Source organism: Ornithorhynchus anatinus, chromosome 16 (assembly GCF_004115215.2).
Source record: "Ornithorhynchus anatinus isolate Pmale09 chromosome 16, mOrnAna1.pri.v4, whole genome shotgun sequence".
NCBI classification, from domain to species: Eukaryota; Metazoa; Chordata; class Mammalia; order Monotremata; family Ornithorhynchidae; genus Ornithorhynchus; species Ornithorhynchus anatinus.
In genome coordinates, this window is record NC_041743.1 from 1421319 (window position 1) to 1443098 (window position 21780).

At 49.3% G+C, this 21780-nt stretch overlaps 1 protein-coding gene across 1 annotated transcript in view; it reads right to left on the minus strand.

Moving 5' to 3' along the window:
• STXBP5L (syntaxin binding protein 5 like) overlaps nt 1-21780 on the minus strand; it is a 141450-nt gene that overhangs the window by 34003 nt on the left and 85667 nt on the right. The window contains exons 12-19 of the mRNA XM_029080943.1: nt 21031-21178; nt 18916-18983; nt 16854-16894; nt 14974-15191; nt 12265-12440; nt 10591-10716; nt 9006-9157; nt 7285-7356 (exon numbers count right to left, since the gene is read on the minus strand). Of these exons, the coding sequence (XP_028936776.1) occupies nt 7285-7356; nt 9006-9157; nt 10591-10716; nt 12265-12440; nt 14974-15191; nt 16854-16894; nt 18916-18983; nt 21031-21178 (1001 nt within the window). The remainder of the gene's footprint in view (nt 1-7284; nt 7357-9005; nt 9158-10590; nt 10717-12264; nt 12441-14973; nt 15192-16853; nt 16895-18915; nt 18984-21030; nt 21179-21780) is intronic.

The following is a 21780-nucleotide window of genomic DNA, read 5'->3' on the forward strand; positions in this document are numbered from 1 at the left end:
AAAAGAAGGCTAGGAAAGAATTGAACGTTCAGCTGGTGATCGGGTTAATAAATAGCGAAAGCAAAATCGTTCTTTTGGGATCCACACCCTCCCCTCTGCCTCACATCGGTATGAAAAACCAGCCTGGATAGTCGTAACTTCTGAAAAAAGAAAACGCTTGACGGAGGAGAGAAGCAAGCAAAATAATCGATTGACACAAAAAGGGAAGTCGAATGTGGCTGATGGAAAAGTCTTAAAATATCAGCGTTTCTGTTTCCCCATCTACACCGGGAATACACGTTTATCAGAATTCCGTAGGGTCCGTGGGATATTATTTGACGTGTGACTGAACGTCGTCATTACCAGGATGGGCTGGAGTGAGAACCTCCTTCTAAAGAGAGGAAACGAAGGCTCCGTCAAACTGGATGGGCTAAAGAAGGGAGGGGATTATCTTTGGAAATAAGGACCACTCGCTAGAGTGAGCGTATCGAGGAGCTGTATAACCCATCATCAGAACTAGGTCTCTGGTGTGAGAGTTGGGAAGCCCGAATAGACCCTGCGGAAAGACTGACGCTCTCAACTTCTTGTCTAGCCGTCCTCGTGCACTTAACAAGACCCAGGGGGGTGACTTTCTGGAGCAGGGGATGCTGGAATGCTCCGCCCCACCATCCGGGAAGAAATCCCTCGGAAGTGGCTGTGGAGAACCCAGATTTCTCGGGCCCTGGCAGCTAAGCGGGCCTCAGCGGGCGACCCCGGAGTTTCCGCCACCGGCCCGACTGCGGGACGGGGTGGGGCTCGCTGGCCGTGAGGCTCTCAAAAGCGCGGCCTTGGGCCTCGCTTCTGCCACGGGCCCGTGCTGTGGCTGCTCGCTGCCTATTGGAGCATCAGCAACTGGAGCTCAGCGCCCTCGGTTGCTCCCAAATTCCTCTTCCCTCAGGATTACTTGCCCCGCGCCCTCCAAGGCCACCTTCCCTACATCCGGAAACACACCAGTTAGAGCCACTTGTGGCTGCATCCTTTGCCCCCCACGGCGGGACACACGCTGACCTCCCAGTCCCCACCGCTGGCACGTGAGCAGAAAGACGCCCACCGTTTGGCTTTCGTAGCTGGTTTGTGCCGGGGCAAAATCCACCCTTTAGTCACCGGAACATTTCCTATATTTTCCTCAAGAGAGTCAGTCACTGAGCACTGAGGGACGCAATCTACAAAGCCCCCTGGTTCACTCCTCTCAACGACTAACACCGGCCACGCTCCGAAGAGGTGACTCTCCCTCAGACCTCGATAAGGACTGGCTCATTAGGGCCCAGGTCTTTCTCCTACATCTCCGGCAAGCTGCCTGAGTACGTGGGGATCGGAAATGTGCCGCGACGAGCGTCCTCAAGGGTGCGAGGTTTAAGGAATTACCAGCTAAAGCAAGCCCCAAGTTTGTGTCCCGCTGCGTTCAGATGCACAGGTAGCAGACGGTCAACACAGGGAAGAGTGCCATCTATGTGGGTAGAAACCTAGAGATGTTCTGATGGTTAAGCTGACCTTTCAGATTTTTTTTTAAATGGTATTTATTAAGCTCTTATTACGTGTCAGGGGCTTTACTAAGCGCTGGGATAGATAAAAGTTAATCAGGACGGACAAAGTCCCTGTCCCACGTGATGACGGCGATGATGATGGCATTTGCTAAGCGCTTACTATGTGTCAAGCACTGTTCTAAGCACTGGAGTAGGACATCGTCCATGTCCCACATGGGGTTCACAACATTAATCCGCCTTTTACGGATGAGGCAACTGAGGCACACAGAAGAGAGGTGACTGACCCAGGGCCACACCGCAGACAGGTGGCAGAGTCGGGATTAGGTCCTTCTGACTTCCAGGCCTGTGCTCTATCCACCAGGCCACACTGCTTCTCATTCATGAGGAAATATTCAAATTCATTTTAGCTCTTTCCACTACGGGCTCTTTCCAAACTCTTGGACTGTGAGGCCCCGGGGGACAGGGACTGTGCCCGACCTAATTATCTTGTACCTACCCCAGTGCTTAGAACAGCGTTTGAATGTTGAGCTGAATAAGGTATTTTCGGGGCTCAGACTGGGATGGAGGGGGAGTCAAGGTGGGTGATGTTGGAAGGAGAGGAGGACCGGCCAATTCTGATGGATTTAGGCAAAATGACCATCTCAGGGAGGTGGCGGGAGGCACCGGTGGAGGGCTGGGTAGACCGGGACGTTAGAGCCTGTGGGGGCTGGTTTAGAGGGCAGGGTCTGAGAAATTCTGGGGGTGGATCGAGCCCGGAGTGTGGGGAAGTTGGAAGCAGTGGGGAGCAAAAAAAGAGAGGAAGAGGAGGAGGCGTCAGGGGAATAAGTGAGGATTGGGCTGTACGATGATAAACCAAGAGGCAAAAGTCTCTGAAAAGGCAATTCCATTTGGGAATTTGTGTGGCCTGACATCTTCTGACATCCTTTAGACTGTAAGCTCATTGTGGGCAGGGAACGTGCCCGCCAACACGGTTGTACTGTATTCTCCCAAATCCTCCACACATAGTAAGCGTTCAATTGATACATTATAATGAGGACGATGATCCTCTATAGTTGAACAGGGAGGGCCGTTGCTTAGCAACGATGTACTATGAGAGTGGTACCTTTGGACCCCGTATTTTTTTCCATCCTATAAATGGTAATTGATTTATCATTAAAATTAGAATTGGCCAGAAAACCTTCCAAGGGATTAAGCTTCCTCCTAGTCCACCTACTGATAATTTTCCCCATCAATAGTCTTATTTTTACATTAACATGGGACAAGAAATTAAGCTTTTGTAGGTTTTTGCCTTTTGGCATTTTGCCTGTTGTTAAAGGCCAAGGAATTGGAGTCAAGATATTCATCTTTGAAATATCAAGTAATCTGTGCAGGTTGCCTGAAGGCTACCAAGTTTTTCACAGAAATCCTTTTGTGATTGTGATGGATTCCCAGTAATCTTCTAATAACAGATTCTCCCGCCACTTCAAAATTAAAGAAATCACATAAACACACGTTAAAATGACATTAATGTCTCGAAGAACGAGTCAAAAATCAACACATTCTAGTTTCTTCCTAATATAGCTCCATTTTCTTTGGTTTGGTGGTGCCATCCTATGATTATCTGGATGAAAGGGGAATCCGAGAACAACAGAACTCTATAATTAAATACTACTTACGCTTTGGTGCTTACACGCAATGAACATTTATCTGGGCATGTATAGGACACTATTAAACTCGAACAGGAGAGATGTGTTCTCCCTTCATAAGCGCACTTTCCAGGCTAGAAGGGTTTAATTGCAGCGCGGGAGTACGATATAACAATAAACCGTCACATTCCTTGCCCACAGTGAGCTTACTTATCCTGTCTGTACTCTCCCAAGCGCCTTGCACAATGCTCTGCACCAGTAGGGGCTCTATGAATATTATGGACGGGCCGATTGGCGGTAGGCATGCAATACCGATGATGCCGGATGGTGTGTTCTGTGGCGTTCTGAGAGCCAGCAGAACCCTGGGTGAGCGAGCGAGGTCTGGGAGTCCGGGGACCTGGGTTCTAAACCTGGCTCCCGGACCGGTCTTCCATGTGACCTTGGGCGAGTCGCTTCACTTCTCTGCACCTCACTTCCCTCCTCTGTAAAATGGGGATTAAGACTGTGAATCCCAGACGGCCCACAACTGATTTGCTTGTATCTATTCTAGCGTTCAGCAGAGTCCCTGGCACATAGGAAGCGCTTAACAAATACCATTTAAAAAAGACCATTTAAAAAAACAAAACACACACACACAAAAAAAACCCACAACACCATATCCAAGTGCAACAGAGCCAGTGGAGTGCCATAGCTGGGGACGATGACAAAGGGCAACAGAGGAGGCACCCCAGAGGACAGCTCCCAGAGAGAGCAGCCCCCGGAAATCAATCCCCAGAGAGTAGCGTTGGACCGCACTCCTTTTCCACCAAGTTGTGGGCTGAGCCGCGGACCAAGATGGGAGAACTGCAACCTCAAATCTAAGGATGCCCTTCGCTTTCCAAATTCAAGGCGTTCTGGAGACCTGCTGCCCCAGGGGTTCCGAAGAACACCCACTTGCTTGTTCTCCAAGGCACCTCCCCGCGGCTCTGTCCACATTCCCAGAGCCCCTCGCACCGCTCTGGGCAAGAGGGATGCGCCCTCGTTCCCCAAGAACCGGGCTCGAGACCCCCGAGGTAAAGTTTCTTAAAAAGGAGGAGCTGTCCTGGCAAAAATGGGGTGTCCGAGCGTATTTGCAGTGTGTGTCAAACATGAACGCAGACAGACTCAGTCCTTGGATTGTTTCATAATTTGGAACCGCAAGAATCCCGGTTTCTGACTTATTTTCTTCAGGAGGTTTCCGGTACGGTTCCGGTCCACCCCCATACTGCTGGCCCTGCACCGCACTTTTCTAAACCATCTCCTAAAAACTCATTTCCCTGCTCCCAAGTTTCCATGTTCCTCCTCACGGCCGAACAACATTAGTTCTGGTCCGAATTGGTTCACCCCACCTTGTTATTGGACAGCCACTTGCTCGCCGGGAAAATCTCTGCTGTCTGGGAGCTCCTTGAGGGGGGGGATCGTGCCTACCGACTCTCTTAGACTCTTCCCAGTGCTGAATTCAGTATTCCATACTGATGGATTGGAAGTTCCTTGCGGGCAGGGATCGTGTCTACTCACTCTCCCAATCACTTAGTACAGTGCTCTGCACAGGTTAGGCGCTTAGTAAACCTTCCTGGTGATTTCCTCTGCATACCACTCAGGAGGAAATCCCCATGAGTGACGAGGCCCACCAAACACACACACACACACACATATGCAGAGCCGTTGGCTGACTTCCCCAACCTAATTCTGTCCCAAGATAGATAAATTAATTTTTTATCCTGACTGCTCCTGGTGCTACTACAGTCTACTGTGTAAACAAGCAATTTAATATAAAAACTGATGTTCCCCAGAAAAATGCTTTGCCAATTGACCGTTTTCAAAGTTTAATATATTGTCGTTTTTTTCGAATCCCCAAACAATATGCCGGTGGCCTAGAATAGCTCCTCCAAAATTAACCGCGGTTTAACGTGTGCTGGGACTTGCCGGTGCCGAATCACAGTATCTGCGGGGCAGAGTTCCGGCACCTCTCTCGGACCCCAAAGCCCCCCCACGATGGGTGAGGTCGTGCAGAGAGTCCCAAGCCACTTTAGTGCCCCCCAAAAGAGAAGCAGTGAGGCCTGATGGATAGAGCTCAAGCCTTGGAGTCAGAAGGACCTGGGTTCTAATCCCTGCTCTGCCCCTTGTCTGCCACGTGACCTTGGGCAAGTGACATCACGTCTCTCGGCCTCAGTTCCCACATCTGTAAAATGAGGATTAAGACTGCGAGCCCCATGTGGGTCGTGGACTGTGTCCAATCTGATTAGCTTTTATCCACCCCAGCGCTTAGTCCAGTGCCTGGCACATAGGAAGCACTTAAATATTATTTTTTTAAAAAATTCTGAGCAGTTTGTGCTGAATTCCCAGAGGGAGAGTCAGGGATGAAGAGGGGAGAGTTAAGAGTTGTGCATCACCATACTGGGTCACCAAAGGGAGTCAGGGTTCATTCGTTCAATCATATTTATTGAGCGCTTAATGCAGAGCATTGTATTAAGCGCTTGGGAAAGTACAATACAGCAATAAAGAGAGACGATCCCTGTCCGGAAGGGAGAGTTAGGGAGCTGGGATGGCCCCTGAAAATGGACATCAGGGAAGGAAACCAGCACCCCATTCCTCCAAGCAACCTGGACCCGTAAATATAAACACTCTAATCGAATGTTGAAAAGCTCGGTTGAAAAAAAATCAGTCCATCTCCCAGGGGTTTGCCAATGCAGATCCAAACTGTTCCTTAGGGAAAGTCACTTCCCATCTCAGGTGGTCTCGGACACCGCCTCTCTTCTGAAGCGAACGGGTGCCAGGGGTAGCTGGCATGATGATGAGAACCCTCTAGGCAGGGAGCCTAGCAGGCTCAATGGTTCAGTGACTGATAAGCTCAGTGGGGTTGGGAAGGGAACGGGAGAGCTCGCCTGAAGCACAAGGCAGGAGCCTCGAGAAGGGCCTTGAAGCTTAAGGGACCAAAGGCTCCCCCTCTGTGGGTGGGCTTCACCCATAGAAATGTGAACAAATACGAAATTGGTAGCTTGGTGAGGCAGAACCCCAAAAAGCCCCAGGATGAAACAAACAGCAGTCGTTCGGAAGACCGGCGCTTTCGTTCAATGAGTCGGTCCGAGACAGTCGCTATCCCAGCCCCGAGGGGAAACCGGGCCGCGTGTCTGTTTCCCCCCCGCCCCTGCTACCCACCCCTTCGGGAGAGGCGGTCTCTTCAAGCGGTTTGGTTCATGACTTGGACTTGAAACAACAGTCCTCGGGAGCAGGCCTCCCAAGCGCCCAGCTGCTTGCTCGAGGCCACCCTCTCAAACGAAGGCTCTGGGCTGCAGCTCTCTGGCCTCGGCGAGGACCGGGGACGTTGGCCCGGGTGTCATCTGCGGGCCCGTGGACTGGAGGCTGAGAAATCTGGGCCATTTCTCACAAGCCCCGGATCCCCCTCTAACCCTTGTGGGAGCCACGGACTAAACCCGACACGTTTAGCGTGAGCCCGAACGGAATCGAGTCTCACTTAAATGACCCTTTGGGTTATTGAAAATTCGAAATGAGCCCGGCCCCGGGCTTTTGGGGCAAATGAGTCTCCTGCAGGGGCTCCGTCCCGCTTGCGGCTCCAGAAGGGTTAGGCTGACTTTTCCCAGTCCTGGGGCCTGGTTGAGGCTCTGCCCACAACAAGCTTTCAGTCTAGCGGGGGAGAACAGTCACCGAACCCCCACCTCGCAGGTGAGGGAACCGAGGCACAGAGAAGTGAAGTGACTCGACCGAGGTCATACAGCGCACGAGTACCGGAGGCAGGATTGGAACCCAGGTTCTCTGACTCCCAGGCCTGTGCTCTTTCCACCAGGGAGGACACGGGGGCTCCACCCCTGGCTCCGGTGGGGGCGAGGGGTGATGAGAGGCTCACAAACAAAAAGTAGAAGGATGTGTTTTGATGTAAACACAGAAACAATGCAAATTCGTCACCGGGTGCGGAACATTAAAAAAAAAAAAAAAGGAAAAAAAAACCGAGGGACTATTTTATCGCTTCAAAGGTACGCAGCTTTCAGCTTGACTGAGAAACGGAATGAAATATGCACACATGCCGAGTGTGTTGAAAGCAACGTATCACTGAGCACGGACGTATGGAGTGGACTCAAGCACATTGAGAAAGCCGTCGGCCTAACCTTTATGGAACTTACTCTGATAGGAAGTACGGATCCGTTTCGTTAAATCTGGATAAAAGTTAGACAGGCCACGCATGCAAAAGTTGTCTGTGGGACATGCCAGAGCACCAGCATCAGCAGCAGGCAGAGGAGAGAGAGAAAAACAGTCTACAGTGAAAGGAAGTGACATCATAACCAGCACCTACAACAGCCAAGGTGAAGAAGTCGCAGCAAGTGTCGGGTTTTCGGATCGAAGGGGGGAGGCACCGAGAAAAATAGCTTAATACAAAGAAGGAAGGGATGGTAGATGAGTGGTGGAAAAAGCAGTCGGAAACTTCGGTCAGCTGAATTCCTTAGAGGCGGGATCTAAACGGGAAATCGCGCTGTCGGGGAATTGTTCCTCAACGGCGGCTCGCTTGGGTTCGATCATCTGGCCAGACGACTCCTCCGTTGGTATCCAGCGGAGTGCTTTTGGTGGTGGTCTTTCCCCACTCCCCACCCCTCCCCCCCCCGCAAAAAAATGGAGATTTTAGGGTGTGGTGTTTATGCCAGTGAACATACTACTGTGCGTTTTAGATTATTTGGGCTCCTTAAACATATTCCTATATACACATTTGCATATGTGACTCGATTGCCCTTGCCATGGGAGTTTCTCCCTAATTTCTCCTCATGCTAATCCCAGAATCTCATCAGTATGTGGCCCACAGGATTTTTCAGAGTGGGGCTCGGGGAGCCCTCGGCTCTATCGAAGCAACCCGGGCCCCGCAAAATCGGGTGTCCCTTTCTGGCCTGGGCGGGCCCTTGGGGTCCCGGGGTCCCGACTCCCCGGATGGAAAAGCGGGATCGGGATGCCCAAAGGTTTGCCCCCAGTCGGTCCGAATCCGGCGTGCCCCGTGCTGCAGGTCTGGGCCCGAACTCGACATTCCCTGGGGCCCGTCGAGTCCCGGTTCGGGTCGGCGTGGCCTCCGCCTCCTCACCATAGGATTGTGGCAGGGCTAGCCCAGGGTTCGGAGACGCGCTGCTCTTGAACAGTTAAGGGGGTCCGGTCTTCGGAAGCAGAGGGGGGACCCCTCCGAGGCTGGAAGCACTTGAATGATCTGGAAGGGGGCCCCTCCCTGCCTTCTCCAAATGCCTCTCCACGTTCCAACTGGGCCAAACCTCCCCTCCCCGGCCACCTACGACCTCCCTACCCGCAGCTCTACAGTCTACGTTCAGAGTCTGCGCGGAGGCATTCCTGGCAGAGTTTGGAACCCACTGCGGCGGAGACTTCGAGGCGGCCTAAAAACTCTCAGAGCTGCCTCTGACTGCTCTGTGCCGACACCTTGAACGGGTTCCCGAACGCTTCTCTTTCCTCGGAGACTATTTCGTGCGAGCCCGCGGAGGACGCGGGCGGCTTTGGTGCTGGTCTCCTAATTAGATATCTAGGCATTTGGCAGCCGAAAAGGCCAGGATGCTAATTCTAAAATGCCTATTTTTGGCTCATTTAGAATCAGCAACTCCCTATTCTCCATAATTTCTCAGGGGCTCTAAAGAGGGCGACACCAGGATGGCATATCGAAGGCCGAAACGGTTCATGCGACGGCAGACGGAGAACCCCAGGGCTGGCTTTGGCATTAAGTCACTCTCCCCGCTCCCCAACCCCTCCTCAAAGTTATGTAAATCTTGTTGGCTGGCCTGTTTTACATTTCAAAGGCATTATAAAAAGCTCTAGGCGAGAACCCCAAGGGCTGAGTCAGAGGCAGAACCATCTTTCCTACCTGCGATGAACTGCTTGCTTCTGCGCGGAGAGCGGGGTTGCCGCGGGTAGGGATCGCTCGATCCGTATAAGTCGACCGTCCCCATGCTCAGCAACACGGTCTTCTGCAGGAAGTCCACGACGGCCAGCCCGTTGCAGTTCCCGAACGCGACGCTGAGGAGAAGGTAACCGAGCAGGGAGGGTCGGTTGGGAGATTCTCGCACAAATAGTCAAACCAAGTCCCCGGGAGCCTGAGTCACCGCGATGTTCAGCGCAACTCCGAGTAGAGGCTTCTTGGACTGACTGCATCTCGAGGGGATTACTATGCGACCGCCCCCCGCCCCGGTAACTACACTTTGGACCCCCACAGTGTCATATCCTCGAACTCCCATCCCCTTTAAAAAAATGATATGTCAGTTGAGAGTGGGCTGTAGGCTTGTGGGAGGGAACACGTCTAACACCTCTGTTAAACCATCCTCTCCCTAGCGCTTAATACGGCGCTCTGCACGGGGTAAGCGGTCGATAAACATGACTGACTGATTGACTGGTCTGAAAGGGGACGAAAACCACTTCGGAAAGTTGAGGCGACTCGGGATTATCCGTGTTTGACGAAAGACAAAGGACGGGGATAAGCTCAATTCCCGGAAAATACCGAATCCTCATTTCCTCCCCTCACCAAGCGTTTTCCTGGATCGGCCAACCAGTAGATAGTTGAATATCGGCTATTCTCACTGCTAGGAAAAAAAACGCTTTGATTCTTGTCCCTTCACCCCAATTTAGAAGACTCGGTCCATCTTCCAGCTGCTCACAGATCAATGAGGAGACACGCTTTGATGCCAGATCATAAGAGTTGCCCGAGCTCCTTTACCCAAAATCACACCGGAGGGAAGCCAAGGGAAAGAAAAACCGAGCCCTTATTTTGGAAAGGACTGATTTACTTTTGGGAACTGTACATTCTCTCACCTCCCGGCCCACCGCTCGACCCTCCAGTCTGCCCAACTTGTCGAGGTCCCGGTCACTCTCCGTATTTAGGATTTAAAAGGCAACTCTTGCTGTGTGACCTTGGGCAAGTCCCTTAACTTCTCTGGGCCTCAATTCCTCTCTGTAAAATGGGCATTCGATACCTGTTCTCCCTCCTGCTTGGACTGTGTGCAACCTGATTATCTTATATCTTCCCCGGTGCTTACTACAGTGCTTGGCACATAGTAAGTACTTAAGTAAAATAATAATAATAATCATCAATGGTATTTACTGAAGGCTTATTGTGTACTAAGCATTTGGGAGAGAAGCAGCATGACCATGGGCCTGGGAGTCAGGAGGACTTGGGTTCTAATCCCAGTTCTAACTGCTTGCTGTGTGACCTTGGGCAAGTCACTTAACTCTCTGTGCCTCAGTTTCCTCAAGTGTAAAATTGGGGATACCTATTCTCTCTCCTACTTTGACTGTGAGTCCCATGTGGGACAGGGACTGTATCTCAATTAACTTGTACCTATCTCAGTGTTCAGAACAGTGTTTGACACTTGGAAATATTCCAAATATCTTAGTGAGTACAGTAAAAGAGTGGGAAAGTTGGGCAGGGGAGAGAAAATCATTTAAAGCTAACTTACAGTCCGTAGGCAGAGCTGACGGCAAGGCTTGTGATTTGCTGCGGAGGTTCTCCGTCCACCCACACCAGCTGAACCACGAGGTCCGCTTGGTACCCAGGAGGCATCCTCACAGGGCGACCCTTCACGCTACGGGAAAGGGGAGACACCGAAACACATCCTGTGACGACCCCCTCGGCCCCCCCGAGGCCATCGACGATGTGGAAAATACAGCGGAAAGACGCCGGCTCACAATTATCTGTTTATCGCCTACAGTCCCGTTCTCTGGAAAATCCCAGTGGGTCCCCGGGGGAGAACCAAACGAGCGTGGATCTCTAAAGGGGCTGAGGATCTTCCACTAGAGTTCCCAACTTCAACCAGGGAGAGACACCAGTTGAGAGACGAAACTCTTGCCAGTGAACGTCCTCCGTCCCTCGCACCATGTTCCACTCTGGCTGGCGCGTGGCTACTCACCCCAGATGCCCTCTGCCGCTAGGCCCTTGGCTGAAGGCAACCAAGAGTGGAAATGTACCGTGTCACTCCCAACTTTGGGCACCCCATGGCGGCTCTGTGAGGGGAGAGGCCTGGGGGGTTGCCCTCGCCATCTTGGCTCTGTGTCACAAAGGGCCACTGATGAGTGATAAGGGGCCACCCGCGGCGTCGTGCCACCGTGCAGAGAGGGAAGGGCTGGAGTGAGAAGTAGCGTGGCCTAGTGGAAAGATCCCGGGCCTGGGAGTCAGAGGACCTGGGTTCTCATCCCGGAGCCGCCACTTGTCCGCTGGGTGACCTCGGGCGAGTCACTTCACTTCTCTGGGCCTCAGTTCCCTCATCTGGGAGACGGGGATTAAGACCATGAGCCCCACGTGGGACAGGGACCTGATGATCTTCTAACGACCCCAGCACTGATACGGTGCCTGGCACATAGTAAGCACTTAATAATAACTGGTATTTGTTATGGTTATTATTATTCCTTCTCGCCTGAACTCATCTGGAGGGTGGAGAGAAGAACTGAGGCCATTCAAGAAGAAACCCAAGGACCCAGAGCAGTGAGATGAAGCGTCTCTGATCAAGGGTTTGCTGGGGGCAAAACGCTGGGCTAAGTCCTAGGGTAACTATGAGATCGTTACCTCACATTAGCCCTTACGCATTGTCAACGGACCCGTGACCTTTGGACATCTGATATTCGCCCCACCCCAAATCCGACGGCACTTATGTCCATCTCTTTAAATTCTCCATTATATACGGCCCATTTATTCTTATCGTTGTCTGTCTTTCCCGCTAGACTCTCAGCTCATTATAGGCAGAGAATGTGTTGGACGCTTCCAAGCACTTAGAACAGGTGCTCTGCTCATAGTAAGCGGCAGCATGGCGTAGGGGAGAGAGCACGGGCCTGGGAGTCCGAAGTCCTGGGTTCTAATCTCGGCTCCACCACTTCTCTGCCGTAGGACCCAGGGCAAGTCGCTTCACTTCTCTGGGCCTCGGTTCCCTCCTCTGTAAAATGGGGATTGAGACTGGGAGCCCCACGTGGGACAGAGACCGTTTCCAACCCGATTTGCTCGTATCCCTCCTGGCTCTTAATACGGCGCCTGGCACCCAGTGAGCGCTTAACAAATCCCGTAATTATTCATTACTATCACTGACGGATTGAACGCGGTGTTGCTCGGATCCAGGTTTTAACAGGAGACATTGAGATCTTACTTGAGGCATGGGAGGCTGTCCTTGGTCACCCCTTCGCTGGTCACTGTGGTGGTGCTGCTCCCCGAAAGACTCTTTAAAGAAGGTAGCTGGGAAGGGGGATCTGGAAACGGAGGAATTGTTTCTGGTTCAGGAGTAATGATCTCTTCAACTTCATACTGAAGTCGTACCTCTAATGACTTAAGTAAATAAACATCCGTGTTATCGGCGAGCAGGAAACGAAATGTCATTGCTTCCAAATGTTCAAGAAGAGAGCTGAATTACATTTCCCATGGCAGATATCTCGACTATCACTTCTGCCCAATCAGATCTAGGTGTGAACAGTTCCCGGGGTGAAACTAATCCACAGAAACCGCGGAGAACGAACGCAAACGAAACCCACCCCTCAAAAAATCATCCCTCACATTCTTTCTGGGCGATTCTGGCTACACCGAAACTGGGCTTCCATTCCCAAGAAACAGCGTGAGCTGCAGCGTGGCTTACTGGCAAGAGCACGGGCTTGGGAGTCAGAGGACATGGGTTCTAATCCCACCACTTATCTGTTTTGTGACCAGGGCAAGTCACTTCACTTCTCTGGCCCGCAGTTACCTCATCTGTAAAATGGGGATTATGACTGTGAGCCCCATGTGGGGCAGGGACCATATCCAACCTCATCCCCCCAGTGCTTAGAACAGTGCTTAGCACATAGTAAGCACTCAATACCTTTAAAACATGGGATCCATTCCGCCAAATTGATAGCCAGGGAGAAATTACTTTCTAGAAAAACTGGGAATCCTTATTTTTAATTTCAAGATAGATATAAAATTAGAAATCCTCCATAGAACTGTTCTCACGAGGGTACATATATAAGGTATCCTGTCAGATGATCAATTTGTTCCAAGAGATTGCCCCCCCCCCCCCGCCCACCCCATTTCTCCTGAATCTTGATTCTAAACAAATATGGATTTGGGGGGGGGAGATTAGTAGAGAAATCGCTTGAACTATTCAGTGGCTTTACTATTAAAAAATAACCCTAAACTTTTGAAAATCCTAGACACCACTGTGATTGGAAGCAGCTTCCAAATGCGAATACACGGATGGCTGACAAAACTCTCAAACTAGGAACAACAGTTGCAGCTAGACTGTAAGCTAGTTGTGGGCAGGGAATGTGTCCGTTTATTGTTATATTGTACTCTCCCAAGCGCTTAGTACAGCGCTTTGCACCCCGTAAGTTATCAATAAATACGATTGAATCAGTTATTGAATGAGCTACCACCCAACGGGTAACCCCAAGGTGATGGAACAGCCAACTATTGTTTTTGAAATGCTTTCAAACCTTCAGCGCGACAGATTGGGCCGGGGGAGGGAGATCCATTATAATAGGAGCTTGCCCCTTTTTCTCTCCCATTTTTTTGCCACCAGGATTTGCGTTCTTGAGGCTTCAGGGAAAAACCTCAGGCAAGTGTCATTTCCCGAGTGATTAATCCTAGGGAACCACTGTCCCGGGAAACTCAGCCCCTGCATCTCAGGAGGGAGCACGTCATGTGACAGGGGAGTGGGAAATAATAATGTTGGTATTTGTTAAGCGCTTACTATGTGCAAAGCACTGTTCTAAGTGCTGGGATAGATACAGGGTAATCAGGTTGTCCCATGTGAGGCTCACAGACTTAATCCCTGGAAGCAGCGTGGCTCAGTGGAAAGAGCCTGGGCTTCGGAGTCAGAGGTCATGAGTTCGACTCCCAGCTCTGCCACTTGTCAGCTGTGTCACTGTGGGCAAGTCACTTAACTTTTCTGTGCCTCAGTTGCCTCATCTGTAAAATGGGGATTAAGACTGTGAGCCTCACGTGGGACAACCTGATGACCCTGTATCTACCCCAGCACTTAGAACAGTGCTCTGCACATAGTAAGCGCTTAACAAATACCAACATTATTATTAACATTATTATCCCCATTTTACAGATGAGGTGACTGAGGCCCAGAGAAATGAAGTCACTTGCCCACAGTCACACAGCTGACACGTGGCAGAGTCGGCATTCGAACCCACGACCTCTGACTCCCAAGCCCGGGCTCTTTCCACGGAGCCACGCTGCTTCTCCAACCCAGGGCCTAACCGTGGACAGGATTTAAGTCCAGGCCCCGCTGGCCACTTCTCCCTGCACAGTTCAGCCCAGTAACGGGTCCTCTAACGACAAACTAAAACTAAATTGAGAGCCCTAGAGGAAGTCGAAGCCAAACGATACTTTGTGCAATGAAATAGAACAGCAGACGGCAAGGTCAAAGCTGCATGGTTAATTTACCTCCATGCTCTAGAGTAACGTTGGGAAGCCCTTTGCTTTCTTTCAGGCCATTTAATGATGCGGGTGCCTAATCTGGGTTCTAATCCCGGCTCTGCCACGTCTGCTCTGTGACCTTGGGCAAGTCACTTCACTATTCTGGGCCTCGGTTCCCTCGCTTGCAAAATGGAGATTAAGAGTGGGAGCCCCATGTGGGACAGGGGCCGTGTTCAACCTGATGGATTTGTATCTACCCTTAAAACAGTGCTTGGCACATAGTAAGGGCTTAACAAGTACCATTTCAAACACCAACGGCGAAAAGTCTTGGAAGCAGAGCGTGGGCGAATGAAAAGCCTTCCCCTGATGGTTCAAGGACAAAGCAAACGCTAGCTGGCTGACATACTCTATCTCCTTCCTTCCACTTCTGTCAGACAAGCAAACTCGTTCCGGAAAGACTCACCGTTATTTCGGTTGTCGTTTCGAGTCTGCTGAACCGGTAGAGAATCACGTAGGCAGAGACCCCAGCCACACAGAATATCCTGCTCTCCGGACACCAGGAGATCATCTGAATGGCGAAAGGATCCTCTTCTACAATGTCGCACGTTGGCTTTCCTTCTCCCGACTTGGGCTTTTCGAAGACTTTTGAGGTCTTCAACTTGTACAGCATCTGTAGAGTTACTGTAAAACATTGAAACAGGTCGAAAAACTCTCACGCCGGTGTGGTATCTCCCCCTCTGGACTGGAAGCTCGGTACGGGCAGGGAAAGCACCTACTCACTCTGTCCCACCGGACTCTCCCAAGTGTTTGGAATGGTGCTCTGCCCACAGAAAGCGCTCAATGAATGGGATTCATCAGCGGCTTTAACCCCAACACCAAATTTTCCTTAACCTGGGGTGGCGTTCCAAGCCAACACGACAGTATGGACCGTGGGAGTAAGGACACGGGTTTCGTGGGAGAACGCTGGGGATTAACGTCTGTCTCCCTCTCTAGACTGTAAGCTCGCTATGGGCAGGGAATGTGTTTATTGTTCTATTGGACTCTCCCCCAAATGCTTAGTACACTGCTCTGCACAGAGTAAGCACTTAATAAATACAACTGAATTAATCTAATTCACACCTCCCTTGAGCGACTTCAAGATCATTACGCTGAGCCACGGTTGGTCTTAGTGGTCCACTCATGTTCACTGCATCTTTTCCTCTTTCCTCCTAATTTATTTTAGCAACTGTGAATTGCCTGCTAGACTGTGAAGTCCTTGAGTCTGGGGCCAGGTCATATGTCTAAGTATTTGATTCAGTGCTCGGCAGACAGTAGAGGCTCAAAAAATACCATCGACGGATAGGGATGGGTTCTTGGAGAATGCTCCGAGATTGAAACCCATTTACTGTCGACAGACTATACAGCCAACGTGGGGTAGAACTGCGTTTTAAAACAACAAACTGCCTGAAAAATTCCCTAAGGAAAAACAGTCCCCGCTGGTGGATACACAAAACCTAGGTCAGGCCCAAAGGGAAACAAAGAACAAAGGCTGTAAAATAATACTAATAATTGTGGTATTTATCAAGCGCATAGTATGCACTTGATAAATACCACAATTATTAGTATTATTTTACTAATGCATAGTATGCACCAATACTATGTAGTAAGCAATGGGGTAGTTACAAGATAATCAGGTCTCGAATGAGGCTCACAGTCTAAGTAAGAAGGAGAACAAGTGTTGAATCCCCATCTGATAGATATGGGAACTGAGGCACAAAGAAGTGAAGTGACCTGCCCAAGGTCACCCAGCAGAGAAGCGGTGAAGCTGGGATTAAAATCCAGGTCCTCTTAATAATAATAATAATGTTGGTATTTGTTAAGCGCTTACTATGTGCAGAGCACTGTTCTAAGCGCTGGGGTAGATACAGGGTAATCAGGTTGTCCCAGGTGAGGCTCACAGTTAATCCCCATTTTACAGATGAGGGAACTGAGGCACAGAGAAGTTAAGTGACTTGCCCACAGTCACACAGCTGACAAGCTGACAAGCAGACTCTTGACTTCCAGACCCAGGTTCTTTCCACTAGGCCACCCTAGTAATTCTTCTAAGTAATTCCGAAGTAAGAGTTGTAAGAGAAGTAATCTCTATTTGCATCTCAAGCAATTGGGGTAGAATGCTGTTGATTTTCCTGGTGAATTTATTCAGGAAGGAAATGCAAGTGAGAAGTAGGTGGATCTTATATGTAGTTTAGAATGTCATACTGTATTCTAATGATTAGCTGTGGAAACATTTATAACACACGGTGAAGCTAAAAGTGAATTCTGTTTTTCAGTTTTCAAGAATGAAAAAAGAAACTTAAAACTTACTTGCAGAAGCATCCCAAAACTTGATCGATCCATCCGCGTGACTAAAAAAGAGAGAAATTAAACACTGATTAAAACATGTTAAAACTGAAAATCTCAATCGTTGCTGAGTTACCATCTTATCAGAAAAGTCAACAACATATTTATGGAAGTAATAGTTTGCCTCAGGTTAAAGTATTTATTTGAACTATGCCCTCAAACTATAGTAACATATGCTGAAGTTGATTTTATAGGTAAATGAACAAGCAACTATTCTTTGGCACATTTCTCAGTGCTTTTTTGCTATTCACAACATGTTTCAACAGCCAACTGGTAGAACCTTTCTTTCTCCCTATTTTGTGATGGCTCTAAGATTTGGAATACTTATCCATTTTTTTTAATGGTATTTGTTAAGCATTTACTACACGTCGGTCACTACAGGAAGCACTGGGGTAGATACAAGCTAATCGGGTTGGACACAGTCCTCATCTTACATGGGGCTCACAGTCTTTATCCTCATTTACAAATAAGGTAACTGAGGCGCAGAGAACTGAAGTGACTAACTCAAGGTCACGCAGCAGACACGTGGCAGAGCCGGGATAGAACCCAGATCCTCTTACTCCCAGGCCCGAGCTCTTTCCATAAGGACGTGCTGCTTCCCAGTTAGCAATCAAAACGGATTGACCAGTTATCGACCTACCCCTTTGCCTGCCTCTCTCCCACCTTCTCTTCCTCCACCCCTATATAATAATAATAATATATAATAATAATATAATAATAATAACTCTTCAAGCTAGAGTTGTCTCTGAAAATCAGTTTCTACTTAAACCTCAAGGACACTTTTCTTTTTCATGCCTGTTGGCTACCGATCCACAATATCCTCCGGGAGAAATCCCAACCCATCAGTACTGTTCTGCTTACTGTTATATTGTCCTCTTCCAAGCACTTAGTACAGTGCTCTGTACGCAGTAAGTGCTCAATAAATAAGATTCGATGAAGGAACGAGGCCCCGATTCCAAAAGCCTTCCTCCTGCCACTGCCAATGACCCAGCTCCCTCTACCCTAACCAGAGGAAAACCGGTTGAAAGCGGCACGGCCTAGTGGAAAAAGCCCGGGCCCGGGAGTTGGAGGACCTGGGTTCTAATCCCTCACCGTGGGCAAGTCACTTTCCTGTATCTCAGGTCTCATCTCCAAAAGAGGATTCAATTACTGTTCTCCCTCCTACTTGGACTGTGCGCCTCATGGGGGACAGGGACTGGGTCCAACCTGCCTACTTTGCTTCTGCCCTGGGGCTTATCACAGTGCCCGGCACATAGTAAAAGCTTAACAAATACCACAGATAAAACTAAATCATAAATGGATGGGAACTGGACGGAAGGGTGAAGAACAAGTGTGTGTGTAAGCACACGACTGTGGATTATCTGAAATTCGGATTACCAGTACAAAAGTCCTATCTACTATGTGACTTTGGGTAAGTCGCTTCACTTCTCCGTGCCTCAGTAAACCTCCTCTGTAAAATGGAGATTAAGACTTTGAGACCCACGTGGGACAGGATTGCTTCTACCCCGATTATCTCATATCTACCCCAGGGCTTAGTAGGGTGCCCGGCTCAGAGTAAATGCTTGACGAATACAATTTTTTTAAAAAATCTATTCATGTCGATAATTGATATTTACTGTAAATCAAATAAGGGAAAAGAACAGTAACTTGATAAAAACCCCCAAACAGTCCCTGTTGGAATGATGAAACATGCTAATTGTTGAGGAAAAGGAATCTAAGAGCAAATCTTGGGGTGTCTTTCTAGAACGCCTCAAAGGAATTTCTTTTTACTGTCACCGTATCGCATATGAACAGGTAGGGTAACCCATATAACTTTCCCGTTGCTGCCGTCGTGCAGATGAGGCATGAGGAGAGAAGACAAGTACATTTTTGAGCCAATATTTGAATACAGTAAGGTTGGAAGCACAAGGCCGGGGGAGACCTGGACTTCTCGCCCAAAAAACTAATGTCTCTCCCCTAAGTGGGCAGCACCCTGAACACCCAGACTTACTGTTTCTAAATTCACAAGTCACCGCCATTTCCTTACCCCGTGATTATAATTTCTGGGTATGTTTGGGTCCCAAGGTTCCAGGTCCCTCCGCTCACTGGCCACTCCTAAATCCAATGATCAGAAATCAGAGGTTAGCATCGGTCTTCTCAGAGCTGAAAGAAGTATGTTGTGTTTTCAATTGGAGAAAACAAAATTACGGAACAACATTCACCCTGAGACTGTACACCAGGAAATTCACCGGCCTTTAACGTCTTAGCACTTGCTGGCCTCTCTTTCCCTATTTAAGTAGACAAACCCAGGCATGGGTTCAGAAACAGTCAGACCCAGAAAACATGGCCACCGCCGAGGTCAACTCTTTGGATTTAAAAAGGACAGCCACTAAAGTTGGAAAAAATAATAGTGAGGGGTACTCATTTTAGAGTAGGTGGCTATAATAAGAAAGGAAGTTCATTGTGTTAACATCTAGATCAGAAAATAGAATTCACCAAAGAATAAACGCTAGTTGATCTACTCGATTCATATCAGGATGCAAAAGACAATCTCTCCGGTTACTGGACCTGGGACATTTATGAGGCAGGGGAGAATTACCATTAAAACACAAAATGGGACTGCCCAATTTATTAGGCCAGAGATACTCATAATTTCTTAAAGCATTCATGCCTGACATCCAAACCGTAAAATGCCTTATGATGTCAGAATCCGAACGGTGAATTAAAAACCAGTTGGCTCGACTGCATCCCAAAAGTCATTCCGTAGGGTTAGAAGGAGTCTCCAGGCAGGGAGCTTATTTTAGCAGGTATAAAGGTAATAGCTGTAGAAAGCGGACTTCTGACCCCCCTCTTCCCAAGCCTTTGACAAGGTCTGAAAATTTGCACTCTGGGGTGGAAAGATCCAAAATGGAGGCTTTGGGGTCTGTTAGCCCTCTGAAGCCTGTCTCTCCCAGTCTCTATCCCCACCAAAAACTCTGCCTCCGTTTCACCTCCATGCCAAACATTCATGGGCGTGTATCTGTGCCACTGAGGTAGAGTTCATTCAATTATATTTATTGAGTGCTTACCGGGTCTGCAGAGCAGTGTACTGTCTCTATCTGTTGCCGACTTGTTCATTCCAAGCACTTAGTACAGTGCTCTGCACATAGTAAGCGCTCAATAAATACTATTGAATGAATGAATGAATAAGCGCTTGGAAGAGTATAACAAGAGAGTGTTTGTGTGTGTGTGTGTGTTTGTGCTTGACTGAGTGACTGGGGTGCTATTCTGTTAGGAGAATATACCACTCCTGAAAACGCTTTGAATGACAACACTGATGGGAGGGAAAAACTCCCCAGGTTCTAATGCAACATTAAAACCAATTTTCCGGGAATCTACTTCTCTTGGTGATCGTGGTTTAATTTTCGATAACAGTGCAATTCGATTTAATTGTATTTCTCAGATCCTATTACGGGCACCCACGGTTTCTGCAAGGGTTTCTGCTCCTCCCTAATCTTGGGAATAACTTGGGTAAAGGGAGGGCTTGCCGATTCTGGCTATCCAGTCCCCGAGTCTGTCATTCGCTGTGACCTCTCTGCTTACCCATTTTAGGCTCGGGCCTGAGTCTCGGGGAAAACCAAGACTGTCAGGAACTCCACCCTTTTACCAATTCAGGGAGAAGGTTCCCGAGCTCTAAGGAGCCGGGCCTTTGCCCTGGGGCTCTCCCACTTCGCCTCCGGGCTCCGAGGTGCCTCCACTGGGGCGGCCGTTCCGGATCCCGGCATCGGGTGGGGAAGGGACGTAGACACAGGGTCCGGAGGTAACCACGGCGACAACAAGACGAGACAGACCCAGCGGAGGCAGAAGCTGGACCCTGGATTTACAAAAAGGGGGCCCCGCCGACCAGTCTGGTACCTCCCGGTGGTCCGGGCCCGGTTTTCCCCTTCTGACAAAAGGCCAGGTCGACCCGGGCCGGGAACTGACTCGCAAGGGATGGTCCTTGCTCATTTTTGAAGAAACCAGTCCGCATAATAAGCAGCATTCAAACAACACGTAGAAGCCCCCTGCCTGCATATCCCCTGGAGCCCCCGTTGGTTCTAAAGACCCCAGGAGCAGAGTGAAATCACACAGAAACGACCCCCCAGTTTCGACTTGAAATTAACTCGCCTTTTGTCCGCTTTACCTTATTGCTGTAGCCTTGCTTTTTATGTTTGGCTCCTATGGAATAGAGCACCGGGATCAGGTCTGGAGGACAGTCAGCAAAATACTCTGTGCAGGTGACGGGGGACTCGTGAATGTCCATGGGATAAGGATTTTCAAAGATCGGAAAGCTAACGGACGGAGACAGGGAATTAATACCGTTGCGCCATCCCCAACGAGGAGAATACGAACGACCATTTTATCGCAAGAACGTCGCTCAGGATCGGGATTGGGAATCACAGGGAGATTCAGAATTTCCTGGTTAAGATCGACTTTCTAAGGTCCAAAATGAGCGATTCTCATACCGCCTGGCTTTCCCATTAAAACGACTATCTCTCCGATTTTGCTCCCTGTATTACTAACCCTTTTCAACCCCGACAACTGTAGTGATCTCGCCAGAAAAATATTGATGTCCCGCAGCGCGTAACTGTTGTAGCAACATCACACAAAGGAACCCACAACTGCGGTGTTATTCTCCTGATTGGGAATTTGACTGGCAGTTTGATTAATATAATCCCACACAATCTCAGCGGTTGAGATGCCTTTGGTTCCTTCAAAACTCCCCACTGGCGTGTGAAATGTGGCTCATGATTCTCTTCTCTCCCACAGGTGAAATCTCACTTCGGAAACGCTCCTGGATTTCCAACACGTTTTGTTTACTTCATTTCTGATGGACCCCCAATGTTCCTCCTGTGGATTTGGGTGGGGGACTGACAAGGAATCACGGTAAAGC